The sequence below is a fragment of the Medicago truncatula genome, chromosome 5 (assembly GCF_003473485.1).
Source record: "Medicago truncatula cultivar Jemalong A17 chromosome 5, MtrunA17r5.0-ANR, whole genome shotgun sequence".
Classification (NCBI taxonomy): domain Eukaryota; kingdom Viridiplantae; phylum Streptophyta; class Magnoliopsida; order Fabales; family Fabaceae; genus Medicago; species Medicago truncatula.
Window position 1 is genome coordinate 4457105 of NC_053046.1, and position 20957 is coordinate 4478061.

General features: G+C 34.3%; 1 protein-coding gene across 5 annotated transcripts in view; it reads left to right on the forward strand.

Moving 5' to 3' along the window:
* The window catches only part of LOC11426962 (uncharacterized), a 54728-nt gene that overhangs the window by 7371 nt on the left and 26400 nt on the right, over positions 1-20957 (forward strand). For all 5 annotated transcript variants that reach the window (XR_003012407.2, XR_003012408.2, XM_003611372.4 and 2 more), the window contains 24 exons: positions 199-369; positions 856-948; positions 1054-1375; positions 1478-1582; positions 1676-1771; positions 2981-3048; positions 3624-3744; positions 3823-4017; positions 4104-4307; positions 4415-4524; positions 5624-5720; positions 5816-5914; positions 6596-6757; positions 6839-6913; positions 6987-7406; positions 7484-7954; positions 9665-9778; positions 9856-10040; positions 13859-13967; positions 14175-14318; positions 14468-14758; positions 15628-16272; positions 16375-16566; positions 18812-18915. Coding sequence is in view for 3 of the 5 variants with exons in the window: in XM_003611372.4 (XP_003611420.2) it covers positions 199-369; positions 856-948; positions 1054-1375; positions 1478-1582; positions 1676-1771; positions 2981-3048; positions 3624-3744; positions 3823-4017; positions 4104-4307; positions 4415-4524; positions 5624-5720; positions 5816-5914; positions 6596-6757; positions 6839-6913; positions 6987-7406; positions 7484-7954; positions 9665-9778; positions 9856-10040; positions 13859-13967; positions 14175-14318; positions 14468-14758; positions 15628-16272; positions 16375-16566; positions 18812-18915 (4593 nt within the window). In the remaining 2 variants the exon portion in view is untranslated. The remainder of the gene's footprint in view (positions 1-198; positions 370-855; positions 949-1053; positions 1376-1477; positions 1583-1675; positions 1772-2980; positions 3049-3623; positions 3745-3822; positions 4018-4103; positions 4308-4414; positions 4525-5623; positions 5721-5815; positions 5915-6595; positions 6758-6838; positions 6914-6986; positions 7407-7483; positions 7955-9664; positions 9779-9855; positions 10041-13858; positions 13968-14174; positions 14319-14467; positions 14759-15627; positions 16273-16374; positions 16567-18811; positions 18916-20957) is intronic.

A 20957-nucleotide genomic window follows, 5' to 3' on the forward strand; every position in this document is an offset into this window, starting at 1 on the left:
ATAACTTGTTTTAATGTTTTCATCAAACCAAACACCCACTTGAGTTCTTGTTTCTAGATTCAGAATATTGTGTCAACCTTTTTAGATATCAATATTATAGCTTTGTGGGACCTAATGATGATAGTTGATCTTTACTTATTATAGTTAGATGTTTGTATTTCATTACCTCTTGAACTAAGGTTATTTTATTTCTGTCAGTGGAAAAATGTCGTGGGAGCAAGTTTTAAGATATACAAGGTTGCAGAAGAGATATATCTCTCTCTATGCTTCACTGCTTAAGTCTGACCCCAGTCAGGTGACAATTAGTGGAAACAGAGAGATTGAAGACCTAGACCGTGAACTTGATATTGAACTTATACTGCAATGGAGGTATATTGTTTATTCTGTGATATTTGTTTGGCATGCTGATATTAACATTGACAATTCAATCAATAAAATATTTAATATTGATAAATATCGTTGTATGATTATTTTTTTTTTTTTTAAATGCAAGAAATGGAAAACATAAGAGAAGGCTGTTCAGTCCAGGTCTCCATATTATGGCATGTATGATTTAAAAGAGAAATAATATTGATATATATTGTTTATGGCATGAATGATTTAAAAGTGAAAACTATTAAAACAAACTTGTAAAAAAAAGCTATTAAAGGATAAATGTGTATAGGTCATTCTTTGTCCCCTTGACTTTGTGAGCATTAGATATTTCTTTCTTCCCTTGCAATTGTACTAACTTGGAATCTGTATATTTGGATTGAACTGAAAGATTCACACATATGTGTGGAAGCTATGTTTGACATTGGAATGTTCTTGTCTATTCTTCAACCTTGGAAAATCTATGTTTATTGGTGTTTGCAGAATGTTGGCGCACAAGTTTGTGGAGAAATCAGCGGAGTCAAATCTTAATGCTAGGAAACAGAAAGCGGGGAATTCTTGGTGGTCATTTGGATGGTGTGGAGTCTCTTTTAAAAATACTTTTCATATTTCAGCAATTAAATAATGGATTTTACTTGAGTTTTGGCTGTGCTGCTCACCTATAACCACATACATTCTCAGGACCAGTAATTCTCCTATAGAGGAAACCGAGGAATTCAAATTCAGTGAAGAGGACTGGAACCAGTTAAATAAAATGATCGGGTATAAGGAGGGTGATGATGGGAAATCAGCTGTAAATAGCAAGGCAGATGTTGTTCATACTTTCCTGGTAGTTCACATGAATCACAATGCTTCGAAACTTATTGGGGAAGCAAACAAGCCTGTAGCAGAATTATCATGTGAAAATCTTAGTTGCTCAATAAAGCTTTATCCGGAAACAAAGATTTTTGACATTAAGTTGGGTTCATATCAGTTATTATCACCAAAAGGTCTCCTTGCAGAGGTTTGGATTTTTTCTTAATGATTCGTGGGAATTTTTTTGCCTTTTGATTTTTATAGTTGCAAAATATGTGGTATCATGAACATTTGTTTGACATCCTTTCAGAGTGCAACCTCCAATGACTCATTAGTTGGTGTCTTCAATTATAAACCTTTTGACGACAAGGTGGACTGGAGCTTGGTGGCCAAAGCTTCTCCATGTTACATGACTGTATGGTGTTTTTCATTTGGTATCCTTTTTCCCTCTTTGAGATTTTATTTATTTGGTTAATTTTTAACTGATTTTTCTTTGGCGTTTGAACAGTATATGAAGGAAAGCATTGATCAAATTGTGAAGTTCTTCGAAAGTGATACTGCTGTAAGTCAGACCATTGTGCTAGAAACTGCAGCTGCCGTGCAGGTACTATTTAACATCTCTTATTTTTGGAGTTTTGTTAACCGGCAAAGTTATAACCAAGATGCCTAGTCTCAGTAAATTACATAAAAAGTTTACGAGACAGTTGGACTTTGTCATGGACATAATTGTTTCTCTCCAATCAAATGCTCCAAAGAACTGCAGAAATCCAAAAGTTTCATAATGTGATAAAACTTCTGCCTCCTTCTTACCAAAGCCTTGAATTCTAACCTTACAAAACTAGTTGAAAATCGGACAAACCTAAACTTCATCAGAAGCCTCAAGGTGTTCCATAAACAGGCGTCACCTTGTGATTCTAGATTAGGTGCTCACAGGTTCTCAACTTGAAAAACACATCAAGAAAGAGGATGTAGAGGAGAGTGCGGCCTACTGACATGCAACAGATCAATTGCGTTGATCCTATTATGTACTTCTGTTCAAACAAGAGACTTCCCTTAAGAAGGACGGATAGGATCTGCCTGATGGCAGTTTTTGGTCAGGAAATAATAAGTGACAATCATTTAATGGCAGTTTTAGGAAGTTTAATAGCAGTTATTACTTATTAGATGGTTATGATTGGAAAATAACATCTGAATTTTTATTAGTATATATATATGATACTATGATATGGTAATATTAGAAGAAGGGGGAAGAAGGTTGTCATTCTGTAATTTTGACAGAGAATACGCTCCATAGGATTCTTAGTCTCTGGTACAGCAAGTGTGTTAATGCAACTTGTGTAATAGGAGAATTAGTATATCTGGGACAACAATTGTATTCCTATATTTTTTGCAATTTGTTGTTATCAAGGACCTTTGGATTTAGTTAACTGATCAGGATTCAGGAGGAGTGTGGTAGCAATTGGAAGAAGGAATTACTAGACACAAAATTAGATCAATTCAAAATACAAACTCTCCTATCTGGATTGATACTGATAGTGAGCTTAGATGAGTACAATCAAGTAAAACCAGACTCGATTCCAGCTTACTAGCTTCCCTGTGCTTCAAGTCTCTACGAAAGATTTATTGTGTTTTGTTCACATTTTCATTTGTAATTTTTTCCCTCCCAGATCTGTTCTCTCTTTATATTGTTATGTTTCTGTGTCTTTTCTCAATATATTTCATACGCGAATTTATTTTTGTCTTGCTGGAGAGTTCCACTGTAAAATCTTCTATGAAAAAAAATGTTCTAATTGGTTTGTATCATTGTTCGTAGATGAAAATTGATGAAGTTAAGCGCACTGCCCAACAACAAATGAACAGAGCATTAAAGGATCACGCCAGGTGACTTTACTTTTCATGTGTTTTGTCAAATTTGCTTGTGTAGTGAAAAAAATATTTTTAGAGTTTCTACTCGTATAACATTTGTATATCTCATGGAACAACACTTCACATATTTTTCAGAAAAGGAGCCTATCTTATAAGTGTCAAGTATACATTTGTATGAACGGTTGAAATTTTACCGACGCACTTGCCCCCACATATACGTGAATAGCTCCGTCCCTGAGTGGGGCCAGGCTTCATCTAGGAAAGGAGAGTAGATCTTGTCAAAGACTAGAACCAACCCTTAATTATTATACTAAAACTTGACTACTATTTCTAATTAAATAAGGAAACTAATCAAGATAACAACTAGATGCCGGGAGATAATCTAAGATATTTCAACATAAGGTCAAGATATTACAGGGTATTTAAATAATATCTAACATGATCTTAGATTTTATGGATTTTTTTGTTGCCTTCTTGCTTGTGTACATATCCCTAAACAAAAGGTTTCTTATTGAAAAACTTGTTTTGTTTTTGTTTTTGCAAATGGTTGAAAAGCTCCTTGCTAATTCTAGCTGTTGCTTATTTATTAGGTTTTCATTGGACTTGGACATTGCAGCTCCCAAGATTACTATTCCTACTGATTTTTGTCCCGACAACACCCGTGCTACAAAGCTTTTATTGGACCTAGGGAATTTGATGATTCGAACACAGGTCGGTACTCCTGATAATTTTTAATGTATTTATTTGAACTGTTTTAATCTTTTCAATTTTTTCGTTAACTGTATGCAGGATGACCGTCAAAAGGAGTCAGCCGAGGATAATATGTACTTGCGATTTGATTTGGTTTTAAGTGATGTATCTGCATTTTTGTTTGATGGCGACTATCACTGGAGCCAAGTTTCTCTGAATATATCAACCCATTCTAGAACTCGTGATTTCTATCCTGTTATTGACAGATGCGGAGTTATTCTGCAACTTCAACTGGTAAAATTCTTGGCATTTGGAAATGTTCGTTACAAATCTATCTCATTTATAAAAAGCATTTCAATTATATTTGTCACTATGACCAGATTCAGTCAGAGACTCCTAATTATCCTTCAATGCGCCTTGCTGTGAGGCTTCCAACATTGGGCTTTCATTTTTCGCCTGCTCGGTATCATCGACTGATGCATGTAATAAAGATCTTTGAGGAGGGGGATGGTGAAAACTCAGAGTTTCTTCGTCCTTGGAATCAAGCTGACCTAGAGGGGTGGTTATCTCTTCTGACATGGAAGGTAGTGGCTTCTTTCGTCCCCTTTGGCTAAGCTCTTGGCCATTTTTGTTGTCTATGTTTCACCATCTTCTGATGTCCTATATTGTGTGTCCAATAAAAATGTAATAGGGTGTTGGAATTAGGGAAGCTGTGTGGCAGCGGAGATACATCTGCTTAGTTGGGCCTTTTCTTTATGTACTTGAAAGCCCCGACTCAAGATCTTACAAGCAGTACATCAGGTGCAAAAGCTTTCTTTCTCATGTCTTGTTATTAGTTCACGTATGTAAAGTTTGATTTTTTAGATGTTGAAGCTGATAAGGGGTCTTTGCACGTTGCACTTAAAAAATAAAAGAAAAAGCTGTTTACATACTTAAATACTACTCCCTCCGTCCCAAATTGTATGTCACTTTAGAAAAAATATTTGTCCCAAATTATATGTCACTTTACAATACCAATGAAACATTAATGTTACTTTTCCTATTATATCCTTAATTATTTATTACTCTTTCTTCTTTCAATTCTTTCATTTATCTTTCCCATATCATTTATTAAGGATAATTTTGTAAAACAACTCATAATATCTCTTTCCCATACAATATTAATTACATTTCTTAATATATGTGAAATGCCCAAAACGTCATACAATTTGGGACGGAGGGAGTATTGTGTAAAATTTTAGTCTATATAAGGGGTAGCTGTCTTTTTGCCTTTTATTTTCATCCAATTATGTGATTCTTTGTTTGAATTTTGTTTAGAATTCCAGTTAGTTACTTTGAATTATTATATCTGTTATGGTAGCATTTAGCAAGTTATCATATGGATTAGGAGTATTCTAGAATGGTTTTTACGTCGAGTTTTATAATACTTTTGTAGCACTTTTGTAGCGTTTCCTAATTTTTGCTGAAATAACTTTTATAATTTAACCAAAATGTCGTTTCATAACATGAGAATATCTTTGATACTTGCAAGGAGTTCAGCAGTCATTATTTCCCTATGAGAATATAATTATTATGTTTGTTTTCACCTTTGTATGGGTTCAAGCTTGCTCAGCAAGCCTTTTTTTTCTTCTAGTTTCCTTGCTGCCAGGCTGGCATCAATTAGTTAGAAGGATCTGCCAGCTTGCACTGGGAGTTACACCAGTCTTTGGTCTTTCTTCACACGGAAAGTGTAGGATAAGTGCTATATGAATACCAACATGAGATCATTTTTTCTGATTACTTATTATAGTCGTTTTTCTTGGTCAATTCGTAAGTATGTGTTTGAAGTGTTTCTTTAATCAGACATCTGAATCTTAGCTTCATATATGTTCTTAACGGCCTTTGCAATCTGATTGTATAGCCTACGAGGGAAACAAGTATATCAGGTTCCACCAGAGTTTGTTGGTAATGTAGAGCATGTTTTGGTTGTTTGTAGTCCTTCACGACCCAATAATAAGGTAATCATCATCATTTTCTATCCAGGTATTAGATCTTTCTGTTATTTACATGAAGTTTTGAATGTCTGTTAATAGCAATCGCTAAATGGGTGTAGGTTGTGGAGGATGCAAATGCACTGATTTTACGCTGCGAATCTGAGGAGTCAATGAAAACCTGGCATAGTCGCCTACAAGGCGCTATCTATAATGCATCGGTTTGTTGGTCTCAATTTCTCTTTCTTTGTTTCTGATGAAAATAGTTTTGAACTTGATGTGTTTTAATTTTAAAAGTGATTGGCAAAAAATTATTTGTATGTCATGCAAGTATGCTGTGTCCGTGTCTAAAGTCTTTCTGATATCAAATCGATGATTATGATAGTAGTTCTGTGATTGAGTATTTACAGGCTACACCTACAGTAGTTAAATTACTACTTTTAACTGCTGTCGCAACTGTCTGTTACAGAATTTGTTACTAGTTATATAACAGAAGCATGCAGTTGATTACACTAATCAGACTGCGATCTAGTAAAAACCTAAGGTGGGGAAAGGTTGGACCAAGTCTCAATCAACTAAACCTGAGATACACAATAATTAATATGAGTACGAAAGCATAAATGGACCAGATATGAATACTGTTAATACTTACTAATTTTTAACCAGGAAAGCATTTGGAATTTAGTCCTTGATTTACTTTAATTGTTGAGTTTTCAGTGTTTTTTCCATTTAATTGACTGGTTTTGGTTACAAAGCAAATATTTTTTTTCATTATTTCGGTTTTGGATAAATAATGTTTGTAATTTGTTGCTAACACCAATTGTTTGATTGAGTGTATTTAGTAGAGCACACCGCTAGAGTTTTCTAACAGTAAACACTCATGTTACACTGTACTTGTGCAGAATACTGATCCTATTTCTGGTCTAACGGAACCTTCGTCAGATCATGATGATACTGAATCAGAAAATAATACTCAGGATGTCATTGATGTATCAATTGCGGAAAGATTGTTTGTAACAGGTGTTCTTGATGAATTAAAGGTTTGCTTCAGTTATAGTTACCAGGTTAGCCTTTCTGTTACTTTTTTGTTGTATTAGTTTCAAATCTGAATTTCACCTGTATTAAAAATGTGCATCGTGCTGCAGTCTGATCAGAGCTTAATGAAGGTGCTTTTAAATGAAGAGAAGCGTTTGTTTGAATTTCGAGCTATAGGTGGTCAGGTAAAACAGCTCGATTGTTGTCTGTAACAGGACTCTTTGTCTTCTCTTTTCTGAGGCATTTGTATTTGAACAGGTGGAGGTTTCTATCCGAGACAGTGACATTTTCATTGGCACTATCTTGAAGTCTCTGGAAATAGAAGATTTAGTTTGCTGTAATCAACAATCTCAGCCTTGTTTTTTGGCAAGATCTTTTATTGGAAATGCTGACGAGATTTCATTATTCTACAACACCACAAGAGAAAATGTTGATGGTAGCGGAGTAATTCCTACTGAAACTGATGATAAGTTTTATGAGGCACCCGAGACTTTAGCAGAAAGTGCAGATTATTTTTCTCTGGAACTCCCAAAGTTCAGTCGCATTAGTGGACTTCTACCCAGTGACACTCCTTCTACGAGTACTAAAGAACTTGGTGACAAATTGGAGAGTTTTGTTAAAGCACAAATTGTTATTTATGACCAGAACTCTACTCGGTATAATAATACAGATAAGCAGGTGAGCGTTTGTGGGTTTTAGCAGATTGTTTTCTGTTTTCTGTGGTTTTTTCACCAAATATTTTATTGTCATTTCAGGTTATAGTGACTCTGGCTACCCTGACATTTTTTTGTCGTAGACCAACAATCCTAGCCATTATGGAATTCATCAATTCTATTAACATTGAGGATAGAAACCTTGCAACTTCTAGTGAGAGCTCTTCAGCCATTGTTGAAAATGATGTATCAAGAGATTTGGATGATTTAAATGCCACTACGGTTGAGGAACTTGCTGTGAAGGGATTGCTTGGAAAAGGGAAATCCAGAGTTATGTTCAATCTGACATTAAAAATGGCCCAGGCCCAAATCCTTTTGATGAAGGAAGATGAAACCAAGCTTGCTTGTCTGTCTCAAGAGAGTTTGCTTGCGGACATCAAGGTGTTCCCTTCTTCCTTCAGTATTAAAGCAGCTTTGGGGAATCTGAAAATAAGTGATGATAGCCTACCTAGCAGTCATATGTATTACTGGGCATGTGATATGAGAAATCCTGGGGGCAGATCTTTTGTGGAGGTACTTCTCTCTACCGCCTTCTTGTATTTCATTTAAAATGTGACCCATTGATCGAGTTTAAGTGTCATTGTTCACTGTAACTTATTGCTCTTGGATAAAGATGATTTGAAGGAAGGTTATTTTTCTTTGCTATGATATGCATTACGCAGAATATTGTCCACTCTCCCTCTATTTGAGTGTTCAGCGCAATATTATTTTGGGTGTCTCTTTGTTAGATTCGTAGAAGGACTTTTGGGCAGTTTGTTTTAATTTTTTCATATAGGTTTAGCCTTTTTATTTCCAGTTTGCCAGTTGACTTTGTTATTAGTTTTCTTAAAAGGATTCTTCAACTTGAAAGAGAAAATATGGATATAACTGAATATTATTTATGATAATTTGTAAGACTTGGTGAATTTGTATTGGACGAAGTGTTGGGCGGTGAAAACCAACACAAGAATAAAATAAGTGTAGCAGAGATGAGAATGTCATGTAAGATGTGTGGTAAGAGTAAGACTAGACGAGATGTGATAGGAATGCCAACATTATTGAGTGTTGGGGTAGCACCTATGGTGAAAACTTTGCAGCTTAAGTGGTTTGGGCATGTGGAGAGAAGAACTGTGGATTCTGTAGTAAGGAAAGTTGATCAGATGGAGGGTAGTGAAATTGCTAGATTTAGAGGAAAACCTAGAAAAACTTAAAAGAGACTATTAAGAAAGACCTAGAGATTAATGAGTTGGATAGAAATACGATATCTATCTATACTATATATAAAGACAGACAATACATGGTTTGGGGGTGGCTTTTTCACTTCCAATTATACCCTTAAACAAAATTACCTATAAAAATGCTATATTGTTGGTATCATTCAAAAAGATAAGAAATTATATTATATTTGCCATATTGTCTGTGTCATTGAAAAATATAAGTATAGTTTGTTACAATATGAAAGTGCAGAATATTTGTAACTATAATTTTAATCATAATCAAAGTAATTTCAATCAAAATTTCATAAAAACAATTGTTTGTAATTTATACGAATTAGCGCAATAAAAAGAGCGGATATTATGGCGTTGCTTGATCCATGTAGCCGATCCTACTTATTATTTATTAGGATTTATTTGTTACAACAAAAGCACTCAAGTCTGCTCCCAATTAATACAACTCACTCACAATTATCACTCTATAGATCAACTGGATCCTTTAATACATGTCATAGGGTCATGTCAGTTAGTGTCGTGTTTTTTACCAGTCTCCTTCAACCTTGGCTTAGTTTGTGGTTATGAACTTTGAAGAATCATTCCACATTCCAGTGTATTTTGTTATGGAAAGATGAGGCCATTTTGATGTTGTATTTAAGTCATAGAGTAGGGTTATTTATCTAGTATTTTGTGTAGTCTTTTTAGTATATTTTCCTTTTCAGATACAAAAATGAATTGGACATCTTGTTGAATTTTCAAGCCTTTATGGCTCACTTTTTCATAGCATTTTTGTTTTTTTTGTTTAGCAAGATATGTTATCTTTTCTGGTTTAAATCTTTCCTCTTTTTTCCCATTTAAAAGAAGTTTTTGTATTTTTCATTTTCCTACAACTTTTCTTATTTCATCGAGATTATTAATTGGTAATCAATACTTTATTCTGATTCCTGGTCATTTCTATCAGATTTATTTGAAACTTCCCAAGTCGAGTTCTAATGTAGTGATTTTATTGTTTAATGCCCCGATGACATTGTAGTTGGAGTTCACGTCATACAGCAACGATGATGAAGACTATGAAGGTTATGATTTTAGTCTTTTTGGGGAGCTTTCAGAAGTGCGCATTGTTTATCTGAATCGATTTGTCCAAGAGGTATTTTATTGAATGGTTTGAGCATTATGTATTTTGTGCATATAATTATAACATTTAATGTGAACAAACACATACAGGTTGTTGGCTATTTTATGGGTCTTGTTCCAAATACCCCAAAAAGTGTCGTCAAAGTGACAGATCAAGTGACAAATTCAGAGAAATGGTTTTCAGCTAGTGAAATTGAAGGATCGCCTGCTGTGAAGTTTGATCTTTCTCTTAGGAAGCCAATAATTTTAATGCCTAGGAGAACAGATAGCCTTGAGTAAGCTGAATATTTTAGTTTTTTATTTTCATTTTGTTGAAATGATAAGGTTTTAGATATAGAATATAGGGTTAAATATGTTTTTGGTCCCTATAAAATTGGGAACTTCTATGTTTAGTCCTTACTTAATATTAATAGCTTTTTTAGTCCCTACAAAAAAAATTACTTATAATTTTAGTCCCTGCTAAAACGAAGTTTGTTTAATTATCCTTAAACTCTTAAATTTTTGAACGATTTTTTGAGACAAGTTTAATACACTATAAAAAGGTTCATTTACTAAAATTTAGAACTTTCTAACATGAAACGAATTAAATATGAATTTTTTAAAACGACAAAGCAACAAAATCTGGATGTAGAAATCTAATTTTACGATAAGTTTTTGCGGAGGAACTTTTAGTAATGTTCTAAACACGTATATGCAAAAAATTGTTCAAAAACTTAAGAGTTTAAGCATAAATTAAACACATTTGAATTGAGTAGGGACTAATACTCGGTGTAGAAAAAAAAATTAGGGATTAAAAGAACTATTAAAATTAATTAAGGACTAAACTTAAATGGTCCCAATTTTATAGGGACTAAAAACATATTTAACCCTAGAATATATTAATATATAAAGGTTTCTATTGTATGATTAAAGGTTTTCCTTATCTACATAAGTGTGTTTAATAATATATATATATATTTTTGGGTTAAATATGTTTTTGGTCCCTATAAAATTGGGACCTTTTAAGTTTAGTCCTTACTTAATTTTAAGGGAAATGCTAACCATTGCCCCGAGGGCACTAGTTAAGAAGTTTTAAAAGGAAGTTTTGTCTTGGAAATGATGCATTCAAGATATTGAAAGTTTAAAAAGTAACATTTTCTACATAAAACTTATAAATTATTTCTATTTTTAAATTCTTAACCATTGCCCTGAGGGCATTGGTTAGCAAGAAATAGTTCTTTAATCCCTAAAAAATAATTATGCACTCAGTATTAGTCCCTCCTCAATTCAAATTTGTTTCATTTATGCTTTAACTCTTGAGTTTTTGAACAATTATTTGCAGACGTGTTAAGAACATTATTAATAGTCCCTCTACAAAAAATTGTTGCAAAATTTGATTTCTACATCCTGATTTTGTTAATTTTATCTTTAACTTTTGCCGTTTTTAAAAATTCATATTTAATTCGTTTCATGTTAACAAATTCTAAATTTTAGTCAATGAATCTTTCATAGTACTCTAAACTTGTCTCGAAAAAATCGTACAAAAATTTAAGAGTTTAAGGATAATTAAACAAACTTTGTTGTACGAGGGACTAAAATTAGAAGTGATTTTTTTTTTTGTAAGGGACTGAAAAACCTATTAAAATTAAGTAAGGACTAAACTTAGAAGTTCCCAATTTTATAGGGACTAAAAACATATTTAACCCTATATTTTTTGAACTTTTTATACCATGTACTCCCTCCGTCCCGAAATATAAGCAAAAAGAACTCATTTTCTTTGTCCCAAAATATAAGAAACCAAAATATAAGAAAAAAAGACAAACTTTTATTATATTTAATCTTGTTTTTAAAAGAAATCATCTTTTCCAATAAAAACTTTTGCTTATACTCATGAAATTAATTGCAAATTACATTTAATTTTCTCTCTCTTTCATTTTTTCCATAACCAATAGCCAGTGAAAATTGTTTTTACATCTTCCCATGAAGCTTATTCCAAAGAAAACACACAACCATGCTACAAATTCTTATGCTTTAGTTTTCTTAATAAGTGTGATTTTTGTTTATAATTTGGGACGGAGGGAGTATTATGTAATATTTAAAAATATAATATTTATTTTCATAAACTATTTTGAGTTTTTCTTTAATGTTTTATTTTTCATACATATGATATATGTCCATTTTAAGCTTTTTGGTCATTTATAAAGCCAATGTTATTAATTTGTTTTGAAAAGGCAAGCTAATATTGATAATTTACTATTTCATACCTAGTATAAATTATTATACCTGTCAAGAATAATGGTAAATTGAATTCTATTCTATTGATTGAATTATGCCCAGAATACATCAATCATATATTCTAGGGATGTTCCCACTATACTAACGTATGCTAAATAGGGAAACAATATACACTGTTTTGACACTCCCCCTAAATCTGGGAATAGGTATTTTCCATTCCCAGATGGAAACAATCCTTTTAAAGTTGTTCCTATTCAGCCCCTTAGTTAGAAGACCTGTAAGGTTACCTTGGGAGGAGATATATGGAGTGCAGCTTAGGCCACTATCTAAACTCAATGCTTCTCAACTTCAATATGTTTGGTTTTATCATGCTGTACTGGATTACGGGCTACACTAATAGCGGGTTTATTATCACAATAAAGTCTCATTGGTTCATTTCACCGTATCTACAAGTTTTCCTAGATGATCTTCAGCCATAGTCGTTCACATATCCCTTGTGCATTGCCCTGAACTCTGCTTCAGCACGGGACTGAATATGTATACCACACTTCGTTTTTACTCTTCCAAGTCAGAAGATTTTCACCAAGGAAAGGGCAATACCCTATAGATTGTGTTCTACAATATCTCAAAGCCACTCCAAGGAGAGAACTTCTGTTTAAAATAGGTGTATGCCTAACTATGGAGGCATATAATGATGTTGATTATGTAGGTTCAGTGAGTGATAGAAAATCCACTTCTGGCTATTTTACCTTCTTGTGTGGGAACTTTGTTGCTTGGAGGAGTAAGAAGCAAAGTGTAGTGGCTTGATCAAGTGCTGAGGCCTGAGGCAGAATTTAGAGCTATCAATGAAACTCGTGCTAGAAGATTTGAGGATACATTGTGAAGGCCTTATGAAGTTGTCTTGTGACAACAAATCGACCATCAGTATTGCTCATAACCGTGTTTAGTATGACAGGACGAAAACATTGAGATAGACCGACATTTCATTAAAGAGAATCTATATAGTTTATTGATAGCTACAACCTATATTCCTTCTAGGTATCAAGGCAAGTCAACTGATAGATGTGTTAACAAAGGGTTTACCAACAAAAAGATTCAACCAACTTACTTGCAAGCTTAGAATGATAGATATCTATTCACCAGCTTGAGAGGGAGTGTTGTAATTGTAAATAGTAATATCTGTAATTATGTGTATTTGTTGAAATATGGGTTAGGAGTGCCTCCTCTTTATAAACTCTTATCAAGAGTCCTTTCTAACAAACGTGGGACTAAATCCACCCCCTCAAAGCCAACACGAGGCAGCTCAAAGCCAACACGAGGCAGCTCAAATGTCACAATTAGGCGACTAGGGGAGATCACAATAAAGGTAGAATTTCCAACGCACCCCCTCACGCTCGGACCCAATGGGCACGAAGCGTGGCGATGCGGAATCCCAACGGTAAATCTTGGATAGACTCTGATACCATGTTGAAATTTGGGGCTTAACTCATCCTTACAAAACCAGCTTTTAAGGTGAGGAGTGTCTCCTCTTAGTAAACTCTTATCAAGAGTCCTATCTAACCGACGTGGGACTAAATCTACCCTCTCAAAGCCAACACAAGGCAAGCCAACTCGTGGCAACTCAAATGTCGCAATTAGGCGACTGTAAGGGGAGATCACAATAAAGGCAGAATTTCCAATAGTATTAATAGTATTCGGCCCGTTAATCAAGTCCATTACGTTTAGAGTAGTCTATATAAACAAATTAGTGCTTGTACTGTTTTTACAACTTTGAAATGTATCAAATACTTAATTTATACAAATTGCAAAAGTTGTTAAGGTATGGCTCAATTGTGACATGAGTTTCTTCAACATTCTGTCTTTGATGTTTCTGTTGCAGCTTTTTGAGGCTTGACATTGTTCATATAACTGTGAAGAACACCTTTCAGTGGATTGGTGGAAGTAAAAGTGAAATCAATGCAGTGCACTTGGAAACTATGATGGTTCAGGTGAGACTGGTTGGTCGTAATATGAGTGATCTGTAGGTAGTGGAAATATGGTTAGAAAGGATCTCCAAATATCATGTGGACGCGCTTGTGCATTGGAGTTCCCTATCTTCAGTGTTCACTTTGATGTTTACATCTTCTGGAGTAATAAGTTCCAATTTCAAAATTATATTGTTTTAATAAGATTGGTCTCTCAACTCTCAAGTGTAGGTTGAACACATCAACTTAAATGTTGGAACTGGAACAGACTTGGGCGAAAGCATAATTCAGGAAGTCAATGGGCTTTCGGTGACTATTCATAGGTCACTCCGAGACTTATTGTGTCGGTTTCCAAGTGTGGAAGTCATAATCAAGGTAATATATTTCATTTTCATATGAAATGCTTCTAAAAAATTGGTAGTCATCCATTCAAATATCAATGTTATTATTTCCTCTAGTTTCCACTTTGGTAAAAGCTTTTTATTCCTATGACATATCTTGCATATGATATTGTGATTCTCCAGATTGAAGAGTTGAAAGCGGCATTGTCAAATAAAGAATATCAGATTATTACTGAGTGTTCTGTATCCAACTTTTCAGAGGTTCCACACATTCCTCCACTGCCGAATCAATATTCCTCTACGGAATTAAATGATGCAACTGTAGATATTGTGCCTGAGGTTGCAAATGGTGTTGCTTCAGGGACCACAATAGTTGAAGCGTCTGTTGTTCTTAAAATTTGTGTGTCCATTAATCTGGTTGAGTTGAGTATATATACAGGGGTAACAAGAGATGCATCTCTGGCAACTGTACAGGTAAATTGTCTTTTTTACTGATGTATTTTCAGTACATATTAGATTATCTTTATTTTTTTCATTTGACGAAATCTCATTTGATAAAACTTTAAGAGGATAAACTATGCATATTCATTTGTCTTTGGAAAAATGAATTTTAAATTGAATAGAGTTAGAGTAATAAATATATGGACTGCATAGGGACTAAATTAAAAATTGTGATTTTATAGGACTAAACATATTTAACCCAAACTAAATATATGTATTAGTTCATATTTTTTTGGTGTACCCTAAATGCATTGTATTCTTAAGTTTTCAAGGAATCATGTATCACCATATCAAATGCGCATCAAATCAAATAGCCATATTTTAGCATTGTGAGGTAGCTTGGTAATTTAAGAATTGGGCTGTTTGGAGATATTGGATTTGCCCATCTAAGGCAGATTATGTCTGTGTGGGGTTTTTGTTCTGATGTCATAAATGATTAAACTGTCAATGTCATTTCTCAGGAAGGTCAAATAATTACTCCCTCTATTCCTATATACAAGACTTTCAATGTTATTTTGCTCAAACCAATGAATAGCTTTGATTAATAAGCAAATTTAAGTGTAAAATAATTGGTTATTTCACTAACCCATTTACTCTCTCTCTCTCTCTCTCTTCATTAATGTAAGTGTAAAATAGTTGATTATTCAACTAGCAAGGAAAAAAAATAGTAGCAATGATGAGATTAATCAACAAAGGTTTGATAGCTGGTGTCAGTGATAGAGCATGTAGGAAAACATCTTTTTAGTTGAAGATTGAAGGAATAAGTTACTCTAAAAGGTGTGATCGAATGATGATAGTGATATTCACTTTTGTATGGTTCTACTCTTGTTTCTCTCATGTAGGTCAGCAGTGCATGGCTGCTGTACAAGTCCAGTACAGCAGGAAATGGATTCCTTTCTGCAACACTACAAGGTTTCAGTGTTTTTGATGATCGAGAAGGAGTTGAACAAGGATTTCGGTTAGCAATAGGAAAGCCTGACAACATTGGAGCTAGTCCTCCAAATACTTTTTCATATTATGAAAATCAGGACTCGGTTGATAGTAGCTCAAGTGAAGGGAATAGTATTGAACCAGTTCAGACTATGCTCATTATTGATACGAAATTTGGTCCAGATTCAACATTTGTTTCTTTATGCATCCAGAGACCTCAGTTACTTGTTGCACTAGATTTTCTTCTTGCTGTAGTTGAATTTTTCGTTCCAACAGTCAGTAGTATGCTATCATTTGAAGAACACGATTCCTCCATGCTGGATGCTATTATCATGGATCAGTCCATCTACAAGCAACCTTATGCTGAATTTTCCCTCTCACCTCAAAAACCTTTAATAGCCGATGATGAAAATTTTGATCATTTCATTTATGACGGGAATGGTGGAATTTTATATTTAAAGGATGCACAGGGTTTTAATCTTACATCAGCTAGCTCAGAGGCTATAATCTATATTGGAAACGGGAAGAAATTGCAATTTCGAAATGTTGTTATTAAGGTTTCAGTGCTTCACTATATCTATTTAGTTTTTAGCTACTTCGTGAATTTAAGGTTTCAATGCATGCTCAGAAAACAAATTGCCTTGGTTGTCTTTTTGCAGGGCGGACAGCACTTGGATTCTTGTATTTATCTTGGGGCAAATTGTAGTTATTCAGCTTTAAATGATGATAATGTCTATTTGGAACAATCAGTTGAAAGTCCTAAGTCAACGTCTCCGAGAGGTAGAGTGTGTGAAGTACCAGTTCAGAGTAATGCAGTTAATAGCTCTGCGGAAGTTATCTTTGAGCTTCAGGTTAAGTGTTTCTAAAGTTAAATACGTATGCACTTGCGTATTATTGAATATGTCATTGATTCTTAATGATGGGAGAGTTGTATATGTGTACTTTTGCTTGTAATTACCGGAAGTTCTGGATTATTGTTAGCAACAAACTACGTTTAGCAAACCGTTTCTTGTGAGGTGTGAGATAGCTAATACCACATTATGATTTTTATCTTGATTTTCTTCTATCTCTAACTATTGGACAGACTACTTTCCATTTGCTCAACCCTCCTTACTAGTGTTTTACGGGTATTCTCCACTCATTTACAAATCACTCAATACAAGAGTCAAATTTATTTTCTAGGAGGAGCGCTATTCAAACTTTCTCTTTATTAGGTTTTCATACTGGGTATAACCCATCCTTACAGAACTGACTTGTAAGGTGAGGGGTGCAACTCTTTATAAACTCTTATCAAGAGTCCTATATGTTCTATGCGGGACTTGGGTTTTTTCCCCAATACTCTTTAATAATTATATTCTTAATGTGAATAATTGGAACAGAGAATTTTTCTAAATGTGCTTGTGGGAGTTGCTCTCAGCTGATCTTCCATATATACATACATAGTGTAGAAATTTATATTTGGTATATCTCAAAGCTATGGAAACAGTCAAAGTTGTGATAATTTGTTAGTATCCTTATAGTGTAGAGATTTATATTTGGTATATTTCAAAGTTATGGAAACAGTCAAAGTTGTGATATACATGCTCTACATTGAGAGGGAGGAGGGGGGGGGGGGGGGGGGGGGGGGTTGTTAGTATCCTTTGGTAATATGATCGAATTACATTCCTATTTAGATTAGATCTCATATGCATATGTATATCAATAGTTGCTTAAACCTTTTAGTAATGGGAAATATTTATATTCAAGTGTTTGCTTCATCTGCACCCCTATGCCCGGTTCATTCTATTGTTCAGCTAATCATTTGGTATTGTCGCTGATCATCTATGTTTCATAAATAACAAATAAATTCCTAATAGTAAAAACAATGCAATAGGTTAAACCCGTTTGAAGAAAGTATTGATATATCTACAGAAAAATCTATTATCAAAATAAAAGATCTTCCCTCGGCATTAGCCGGGGAGTTAGTCACTACTAGTATGAAAACCAACAATTTAAATCCTACGGCAACAAAGAAAAGGGAGTATAAGGAATATAGCTCTTCACAAATCTTCCTTCTTACGTATATTGGTCTGGAGTCATGTCAAAAGCTCCTTCTGTTGATTATTGTTGGATCCTTGTTAAGGTTTTGTCTTCTGATGCTAGAATGTCAGCAAAAGCTCCATCACTTGTCCCATGTAGCCCCCCTTCAATCCTAATTAAGCAGTTTCTGTTCCAGGTTTTGTCTTCTGAACCAAAACGCCCCTAGTAAACATGCATACCAGACATATGGACGGCCTTAGCTAGTGCTTAATGATGTTGGACCATGCATTGATCAGGGTAAACTCAATGTTAAAGCATGCACCTGCCAGCATGAGCACATATGCATTGTTGGGCACAGTGATTATGACTGTGCGTGCCATCTCTTATGAGTTCTCAGATCCTTTTCACTAGAATATTCTGAAATTGACTCCTTATTGCTAAAGGTTTTCTAAATGTTTCAAAAATGTAATAGAAGCACCCCCGGATTCCTGACAATAACGAGGCAGGTTGACTGTTTATCTACTGTATTTCTTGTTACTCATTTTCGATGACAGCCTCTTAGGTTATGCGTGACAGGAATTGTAAATGAATATTGAAGAGAAAAAGGCAGAAAGAATGGTGTCTGTATTTAGAAGTATTAAGTACACAAGTCCTTTTACAAGGGGCTTCCCCTTATCTTACTGTGAAAATATCAATTTTATTCATTTACCCAAAAATGATTTCCTATTATTATTTCATTTATGTAATTACATGTCCATTGTTTTTTGTTGACAGATTTTAATTACCTATCCTTCCTTCTACTTTTAACTGCTTAAAACTGTCTGACTAGCCTCTTACAGTTTTTCTTCTTCTTGAGTATACTCTTCAAATCTTACTCTCTAAAGTGTGTGATCATGTCGTGACATTCTGCTTCTTTCTTGCTTATTTTATCTTTATGCAATAAAATATGCAGTCCTTTTGATATAAATATTTCCGTAGAGTGTTTTGACAAGAAGTAACGGTTTTGAGTTATATTGTTTGTCTTTTTATTTTTAGTTTTTTATTTTATAATGTCTTTGCCGGATTATCTTCTTGTAGGCTGTTGGTCCAGAGTTAACCTTTTATAACACATCAAAAGATGTAGGGGAATCATCAAACCTGTCTAATAAACTTCTACTCGCACAGTTGGATGGATTTTGCAGGTGAGTTTTTCTTTGGTGAATTACATTTACATTTTTCAATAAAATTCCACGCCTTTCTGACCATATATGCTTCTGATTACTACTTGTAGTACTTTCTTTTTAATTATATTATAACTGCTACTTTATTTTTTCTTAGTTCTAGAATGACCGGTCAGTTAGGAGCTTAATCTTTTGCCCAACTAATTCTTAATTATTATTGTTGAGCATAATGTAGGCTTCAGTAAGATAATATTTCATAATATGTTTGATATTGTGTTAGTGTCTTAGTTTATTTCTTAGGATTAGTTTTTAATTTTAAAATATCTTCGGTTGTCTCCTAGGAATAATTTCCATATTACTTGGTTATTAAGATGATTTGTTTCCTGATTTCCTTATTTATTTAGTTTTAGGAGTCTGGTACCCTATAAATATAAGTTAGTGTTGATTCTTTTCTATCAAGTCATATTATGCCATGTTACACCAGAATCATATTTCTCCTTATTTTATCTAAACTTCATGACTTCAACATGGTATTTAGAGATTAGTTCAATGCTCTGTGACTTGTCTCATCACTATTTCGCTGGCGAGTTCTACAATTTTGGGAACTCTTCTTCTGTCTCGGCTAGTTTTGACTTTCTGTCGCCGTGTCATCTTTTTCCTCGTGTATTTTCCACTTTTCTGCTTTCTTAGCCTCAAACAACCAACTCAACCATCATCCATCATGTGCTCTAGCATGGTGGTTTTGTAGGGTTAAGTTAGGCACGACCTTAATTCTAAAATAGCATTAGAGTCTGTTTAAGATTCGTTTGACCATTCATGATCAAGCCACTCTAGTCATGTTCATCATGTCCAGTTTAGGCGTAAGAGGGGTATGTTGAGAGTCTTACATTGAATGTAATATGTCATAAAAAAGTGTATATAAGTAGGCGACATGTTAAGAGTTGTTATTAGAAGTTAGTTAGTCGAGGTTGTTATAGACAGTATGTGTATAAATAAGATAACACAGAGGGTGAAGAGCATCTTTAAATATTTGTAATTGTGAATATAGTTAGTATTCTCTTTGAATAAGAAACCTTGAATAGAGATTCTCTCCTATTCTATCATCTGTTTTAATAACATTGTTGTTTCTTTGGAATCCAATTATTTGGTTCCTAACATATTCTAATAGAACACAAGATGTGAAACAAGGTTCTTCTTGTCAATAATGGAGAATAGCATTCAGTAATATGCTATGAATGCCCCTCCCAAGTGCCTCAACTCTTGCTACAATAGTATTCTGGTGAGGTGCATTCAACATATTGTTGAATGTGCCATACCCTCTACAAAATTCAAAATTAACATGCATGCCTACTTTCCGTCCCTTCTTATGCTATAGACCTAGCTTCCTCCTAACAAAATCCTCAACTCCTAACTAACTGCCACATTGGCAATATGGACTTTCTTCCTCCTAGAATAGATGTTCCACGTAATGGACCTTACAGGCCTAGAACACATAACTAATCACCATCAATTATGTTAGCCTATCATGTTTAACATCTATTTTTCAGTCAATTACAGATTATGTTAGCCTATCATGTTTTATATCTGTTTTTCAGTCAATTATAGTGAAACAGAGCAAAATCAGAAGTGTACTTTGGACCCAATGATGTCATGTCATTGTTCTGTCGAGACAATTGTTGTGAGCTCAGCTAGCAAACCTCTTGCGTACAATACCTTTTGCCGTTACGGGTTAATGCCATCTTAGTAATTCATGTTTACATATATTAGGTTTTATATTTGGCCTAACTCATCCTTAAAAACTGGCTTGTAAGATGAGTACTGCCCTACTTATAAACACACTTTTAGGCCTTATCTCATCCATTGTGAAATCTTAACCCCCCCACCCACGCCCAGGACCGGACATCTGAAGTGCGACCCAAGTCGCCCGATAGTGGTGATCTGATATGTGCCAATAGCGATGACCTGATAGCACGTGGCTCAACTGATCATAGGTAGGCTTTGGTACTATATTAGATTTATATATTGGGCATTACCCATCCTTACAAAACTGGCTTGTAAGCTGA